The sequence below is a fragment of the Tachysurus vachellii genome, chromosome 23 (genome assembly GCF_030014155.1).
Source record: "Tachysurus vachellii isolate PV-2020 chromosome 23, HZAU_Pvac_v1, whole genome shotgun sequence".
Lineage (NCBI taxonomy): Eukaryota > Metazoa > Chordata > Actinopteri > Siluriformes > Bagridae > Tachysurus > Tachysurus vachellii.
The window spans coordinates 17,772,905-17,780,404 of record NC_083482.1 but is presented as its reverse complement, the minus strand read 5'-3'; the positions used below and the strand labels follow the sequence as shown (position 1 = coordinate 17,780,404).

Below are 7,500 nucleotides of genomic sequence, written 5' to 3'. Positions count from 1 at the left end.
CTAGCACTGGGTGATGATGGTGGTGGTGATGAAGATTTGTTATGGTTATTATTTAGTGGATGAGGAGTGCGATGAGACGTACTGAAACACAGCTGCATCTCAAGTCATTTCAGTGTGAAACATTTTCTCTTTAGACTCTTAATTTTAAACGTGGTCTTGATCCTGTTTTGTGTTAAATGTCTGTGGAGAGCGAGCGGGAAACATTCCTCATAGTTCCACAGCAGCTCCGTGTAGGGAAATGATTCATGATGCTTCCATTTTCTATTTTTGTTATGATCTCAGATCTGATTATTGTACATTATAAAGGTTTATTTTAGATTTTATTTGTGAGAATCAGAGAGTCTGAGAAGAAGCGTGACCGAGGAAAACAAAACAAAAAAGGAAAATTGGAACCAAAGAAAGAGAGAGAGAGAGAGAGAGAGTGTGTGTGTGTGTGTGTGTGTGTGTGTGTGTGTGTGTGTGTGTGTGTGTGTGTGTGTGTGTGTGTGGCATCCTAAACACATCCCAGGTGGTGTTTCAGTTTAGTGTTTTTTTTTTTCTCCACCTGGTGAACTCATCATCATTCCATCTCTCGCACTTCTTCTGTCTTCACTCGTCTGTCTCACTGCGTTCGTTTCTGAATCCTCTCACGATCACTTTTGTCTCTTTAAGGGAAGAGACCACAAGGTCTACCTTTTAATTTGGTATTCATTTTGCATGATTCTTCTTCTGATTATTACTTTTCTGAATAAGAATGAAGATGGAGATTTTTTTCTTCCTCTCAAGCACACAATCTGGACTAATGTACATTTTAGTTGTTAAAGCACTTCCAATAAAATGCGTTACTATTAAACTCCAGTTTATCTGCAGCTGTGTGTCAGTGTATGGCGTCTCGTCCACCTCACTGGTGAACAGTTTGTCACGTTTCCACACGTCTCCATGTTAAAGGAGAATCCAGAGTTTGGGCTTTTAGCTGAACAGCAGGACATTATTGATGTCAGATTAAATGAAGTCTTTCAATGTTTGTTTTTTTTTTTCCCTTTTTTTTTCCAGAGTTCAGTGCAGTAAGATCAACCTTGATTTTATTATTTTTATTATTATTATTTTTATTATTATTATTATTTTTTTTTTTACAATGAGCTTTGTATATAAATTGACCTGTATGAATAAATCTGTTGGGTGTTTAAGACACGTCAGATAGAGCAGGATTTTTTATTCGCGGAGTTTAAGATGCTGTGTACTGTGTAACTGAAGCACTTCCCCACTAGTCCACTTCCTGTATTAACGGGTTTTCACACGTTTTCTCTGTATTACATGCGTGTGACTGTAAGCCTTTCTCCTGATGCAGTATAACGGATCCTCAGAGTCGCTCGCTTTTCTGCCAATAAAGCAAAAGGAAACAGCTTCAATAAATCATGCAGACTCCACTGCTGTCTCTGTCCTTATTCTGAGTCTCTGTCCTCCTTCTAGAAATGTCTTTTAAATGGTTTTTTGGATGAGAATTTAGAGGTTTTTTCATTGCAGTAATTTAATGGAAGGAGTCTCCAGTGTCAGGTGGCGTGTAACAGGAGCAGTTGGAGGACGATAAGCACTGCAACGTGACAAAAGTGACTCTGCTTCATCACACCATCATTCAGCAAGTTATAACATTGTAGTTGTCCCTAGTGTCTGTAGATGGACCACAATAATATGTCCAACCTTTCAGTATAAATTCATTACATTTTATCTTCAGTCTTAAAGCAGAACCACAAGAATGTCTCTTATATAATGAATAATTTTCTTTTTTTACCTGCTAATATAAGGCTATGGAACATTACAACAGAAATGCTACATTAATTATTGCTGCTTAGTAATTGTTTATTTACAGAAAACTGCAGAGAGATGACGTCGGTACTGTGAGGGTTTTTGAACTCCAATCTGGCAACCCGAGTCTGTGTTTACATTAGCAACAGCCACTCCGCCATTTTCTACAACAAAGCTTGTCTCGGAGCAGCGATTATGACATCACCGCTGCCGCGACCAATCAAATTCACGATTCCTTCTTGTATGCAAATAAGTTCAAACATACGGGAAGCAACGATCAAATAGATTGGCTCCAGTAAATCTCTCTGACCAATAGTGTGGCGCGGGTCCGTGTCCGATGTCCCCCGGGTCCAAAAGCCTGCCACGTTACTTTGTCCCTGTGTTGCTCCTGTAGATCAAATTAACATAAATTTAGTTTTTTTTAAATCTGAGGAAATGAAATTTGACATGAAAAAGTAAATTAATACACAGAGTCTAAAGGGAAAAAGTTAAATGTGTTATGTAGAAAATTTCATTTTAATTCAAACTTTATTGATCACATCCACAATGACAAACTATATAACAAATAATTACATCAAAATTATTTCACTTCTGTACAAACATTATAAAAATATAAAGATGAGGAATAAATACGACTAATCTGAGAAGAATCTGACAAAACATCTGTACAAACAAACATCTGTACAAACATCTGTATAAACAAACATCTGTATAAACAAATAAAAGTGCAGTAAAGTTAGGAATCACATCTGTCGTGAAATTAAACAGAAGGATTACAACAATAATAATAATAATAATAATAATAATAATAATAATAATAATAATGACATGAACAAAGAGGAAATAAATTTATAAAGTGACAAAATAGAAACTACAGCCAACTGTAATGAAACATTCAGAATAATAATTATTATAATTTATTGTTTCCATATGAAACTGTAAAAAGAGACTAAATAAAGACTATAAAAGGTTAATAAATACTGTATAACATTCAGGTCTGTTATTCACCACCATGGACATTAACACTGTTCATTAACACTCATTACTGTTATATTACAGCTCCACTTTTATATCCTGCACTGATTTACTGCTCATTTCTCAGCTGTAATATATGTAAGATTTTTAATAGAATATTTGCACATTTTGCATTAATGTACAATTAGCGTTGTTATTTTTATTTACCTCAAATTGTTTGTTTTTTGTCATTTTTTCTTTATGGTTAAACAAATCTTTTTTATATTTATGCTGCTTCTTTATTGTTATTGTGCACCAAGACAAAGTCCATGTAAACTCTACAGAATCTGGAAATAAACCTCATCCTGATTCGAAATAAAAACAAAACTGAACAAAATTGTGTGTATGTATTTTAATGGATCATTGAAATTATTATTGAATCATTTTCCACAGATTTTTTTTTTTATTTCACTAAAAGCTAAAACACAGAAGTTGAAACTTTTAAAAGTTTAACAAAATATCCAAAAACGTGCAACTTGGCAACCCACGTCAGTTTTAGAGGAGGCAGGTCACACACATACACACACACATACACACACACACACACACACACACACTCCGGCCTTCTGTACATTCCCTAAAGCCCAGTGAGGATTTACACACGGCGTGTTTTTGGGTTTAATCCGGTTTCCGGGTTTGTGAGGAGTTTTTCCGGACCGTTAACACTGTGCAGGGCGGAGACACGATAACAACAACAAGCATCACTTACACCACCAGCTCCATCAGAAGCTTTTACCATCAGCGTCGGACAGTCGGAGAGTCAAATAGTCAAATAGTCGGAGAGTCAAATAGTCAGAGAGTCAAAGAGTCGGAGAGTCAAATAGTCAGAGAGTCAAATAGTCGGAGAGTCAAATAGTCGGAGAGTCAAATAGTCGGAGAGTCAAATAGTCGGAGAGTCAAATAGTCGGAGAGTCAAATAGTCGGAGAGTCAAATATTCGGAGAGTCAAATAGTCGGAGAGTCAAAGAGTCGGAGAGTCAAATAGTCGGAGAGTCAAAGAGTCGGAGAGTCAAATAGTCGGAGAGTCAAAGAGTCGGAGAGTCAAATAGTCGGAGAGTCAAAGAGTCGGAGAGTCAAATAGTCAAATAGTCAGAGAGTCGGAGCGTTTGTGTGTTTGTGTGTTTGTGAGTCATGCCCCAGACTGAGGGACTGAAACGCTTCAGTCTGCACAATTCTGGAGAAAAACAGTAACATGAAGCTGACATTTCGAACCCAGGAGCTCTCGAGGAACTGAGAACATCTTCACTTTTTTTAATTTGCACTCAGCAGCAGCTACAGTGTCCAGGTAGAGTCTCTAATCTCCTTCATCTCCACCTGTAAGTGTCTCTCTGATTCAGTCTTTAATCTGTCTCCTGTTTACACTCCATTTGTCCTTTGTCTAAAACTCCATCCACACTTTTGTCCACCTGTTAGATCTTCAGCTTCATCCCTCCATCTCTGTCCTCCACCACTGTAGCTGAATCTCAAGATTTTTATTTATTTCACACATGAACAGACATTTTTATAACACTGTTTGTAACAAACTCTTTGTAACATGTTTTATAACACACACAGACATTTTATAACACACACAGACGTTTTGTAACACACACAAACATGTGTAACACACACAGACGTGTAACACACACAGGTGTGTAACATACACAGATGTGTGTAACACAGACAGACATGTGTAATACACACAGAAATTTTATATCACACACAGGTGTGTAACACACACAAACATGTAACACACACAGACGTGTAACACACACAGGTGTGTAACATACACAGATATTTTATAACACACAGAGGTTTTGTAACACACACAAACATGTAACACACACAGACGTGTAACACACACAGGTGTGTAACATACACAGATGTTTTATAACACACACAGACATTTTATAACACACACAGAGGTTTTGTAACACACACAAACATGTAACACACACAGACGTGTAACACACACAGGTGTGTAACACACACAGACGTTTTATAACACACAGAGGTTTTGTAACACACACAAACATGTAACACACACAGACGTGTAACACACACAGGTGTGTAACACACACAGACGTTTTATAACACACAGAGGTTTTGTAACACACACAAACATGTAACACACACAGACGTGTAACACACACAGGTGTGTAACATACACAGATGTTTTATAACACACAGAGGTTTTGTAACACACACAAACATGTAACACACACAGACGTGTAACACACACAGGTGTGTAACATACACAGATGTTTTATAACACACAGAGGTTTTGTAACACACACAAACATGTAACACACACAGGTGTGTAACATACACAGATGTTTTATAACACACACAGACATTTTATAACACACACAGAGGTTTTGTAACACACACAAACATGTAACACACACAGACGTGTAACACACACAGGTGTGTAACACACACAGACGTTTTATAACACACACAGACGTTTTATAACACACACAGACGTTTTATAACACACACAGACGTTTTGTAACACACAGATGTTTTATATCACACACAGATGTGTAACACACAGACGTGTGTAACACACACAGATGTTTTATATCACACACAGGTGTGTAACACAGACAGACATGTGTAACACACAGATATGTGTAACACACACAGACGTGTAACACACACAGAAATTTTATATCACACACAGACGTGTGTAACACACACAGACGTTTTATATCACACACAGGTGTGTAACTCAGACATTTTGTAACACACACAGATGTGTGTAACACACAGACATTTATATCACACACAGGTGTGTAACTCAGACGTTTTGTATCACACACCGGTGTGTAACACACACATGCGTTTTGTAACACACAGATGTTTTATATAACACACAGATGTGTAACACACAGACGTGTGTAACACACACAGATGTTTTATATCACACACAGGTGTGTAACACAGACAGACATGTGTAACACACACAGACGTGTGTAACACACGGACGTTTTATATCACACACAGGTGTGTAACTCAGACATTTTGTAACACACACAGACGTGTGTAACACACACAGACGTTTTATATCACACACAGGTGTGTAACTCAGACATTTTGTAACACACACAGACGTTTTGTATCACACACAGACGTTTTATATCACACACAGGTGTGTAACTCAGACGTTTTATATCACACACAGACGTTTTATATCACACACAGACGTTTTATATCACACACAGGTGTGTAACTCAGACATTTTGTAACACACACAGGTGTGTAACTCAGACATTTTGTAACACACACAGACGTTTTGTATCACACACAGACGTTTTGTATCACACACAGTCGTTTTATATCACACACAGGTGTGTAACTCAGACATTTTGTAACACACACAGACGTGTGTAACACACACAGACGTTTTGCATCACACACAGACGTTTTGTATCACACACAGACGTTTTATATCACACACAGGTGTGTAACTCAGACATTTTGTAACACACACAGGTGTGTAACTCAGACGTTTTGTATCACACACAGACGTTTTATATCACACACCGGTGTGTAACACAGACAGTTGAACTGTTTCTGTCTCTCAGCCCCTGAGTCTCTACACTCTGGTTATCAGTGAGAAGCCCCTCGGTCGTGTGGGAGGATGAGGAGCAGCGATGAGGCTGAAGGTTTTGATGGCGAGGCCTCCAACACGGCGATGGTGTCGGGGGCGAACAGTCCGTATCAGCCGACCACAGAGCCGGTTCTCTCCCGGAGTGTGTTCAGGAGCATGAGCTGGAACCCACACTACCTCACGTCACAACTCGGCATCCTGAAGATCGTCGAAGTGGTGAGTCCAAGGATCAGGAGAATAATTACGCTGTAATAAACTTCATATTATCTCCCAATCATTCGTCACTGTGTGTTTACTGTCGTAGCTTTTATTCTGTACTGGAGCTTTGAGGCTAATGCTAATGCTAATGTAACTAACATGGTCAAAATTACTGCCATCTATAAACATTAACTACAATCTAAAGTCCAAACTCTAAAATATTCACTGTGAAGTAATCTGTCATGTCTGATGGGCGTCATCTTATAAAACCAAAATCACTTCTCATCACTCTGTCCTCATCACACAAATATGTAAAGCTAGAACTTTTTTATTACTATTATCAAAAGTGAGACAGACAGCAGGACAGTGAGACAGACAGCAGGACAGTCAGACAGACAGCAAGACAGTGAGACAGACAGCAAGACAGTGAGACAGACAGCAGGACAGTGAGACAGACAGCAAGACAGTGAGACAGACAGCAGGACAGTCAGACAGACAGCAGGACAGTGAGACAGACAGCAGGACAGTGAGACAGACAGCAGGACAGTCAGACAGACAGCAGGACAGTGAGACAGACAGCAGGACAGTAAGACAGACAGCAGGACAGTGAGACAGACAGCAAGACAGTGAGACAGACAGCGGGACAGTCAGACAGACAGCAGGACAGTAAGACAGACAGCAGGACAGTGAGACAGACAGCAAGACAGTGAGACAGACAGCAGGACAGTCAGACAGACAGCAGGACAGTGAGACAGACAGCAAGACAGTGAGACAGACAGCGGGACAGTCAGACAGACAGCAGGGAGGCACCTGCATTTTTCTATGTCTGTCCCTCCTCCAAATTTTATTAAAAAAAGAACACACACACACACACACACACTCTCTCTTTCTCTCTCTCTCTCTCTCTCTCTC

General features: G+C 39.1%; 3 protein-coding genes across 6 annotated transcripts in view; 2 read left to right on the top strand and 1 right to left on the bottom strand.

The window, feature by feature from the left end:
• Positions 1-1,406, top strand: part of dync1li2 (dynein, cytoplasmic 1, light intermediate chain 2) — a 12,217-nt gene extending 10,811 nt beyond the window's left edge. For both annotated transcript variants that reach the window (XM_060859063.1, XM_060859062.1), the window contains exon 13: positions 1-1,406. This exon is cut by the window's left edge. The gene's annotated coding sequence lies outside the window, so the exon portion shown is untranslated.
• cmtm3 (CKLF-like MARVEL transmembrane domain containing 3) overlaps positions 1-7,500 on the bottom strand; it is a 94,122-nt gene that overhangs the window by 54,044 nt on the left and 32,578 nt on the right. The window lies entirely within an intron of this gene.
• Positions 3,311-7,500, top strand: part of cmtm4 (CKLF-like MARVEL transmembrane domain containing 4) — a 29,706-nt gene continuing 25,516 nt past the window's right edge. Inside the window, exons 1-2 of one of the 3 annotated variants that reach the window (XM_060859404.1) lie at positions 3,311-4,080; positions 6,394-6,606. In XM_060859404.1, coding sequence (XP_060715387.1) covers positions 6,421-6,606 — 186 coding nt within the window. In that variant the 5' untranslated portion in view covers positions 3,311-4,080; positions 6,394-6,420. Of the gene's footprint in view, positions 4,112-6,364; positions 6,607-7,500 lie in introns of all 3 variants that reach the window. The other 2 variants (XM_060859403.1, XM_060859405.1) reach the window with 2 other exon arrangements.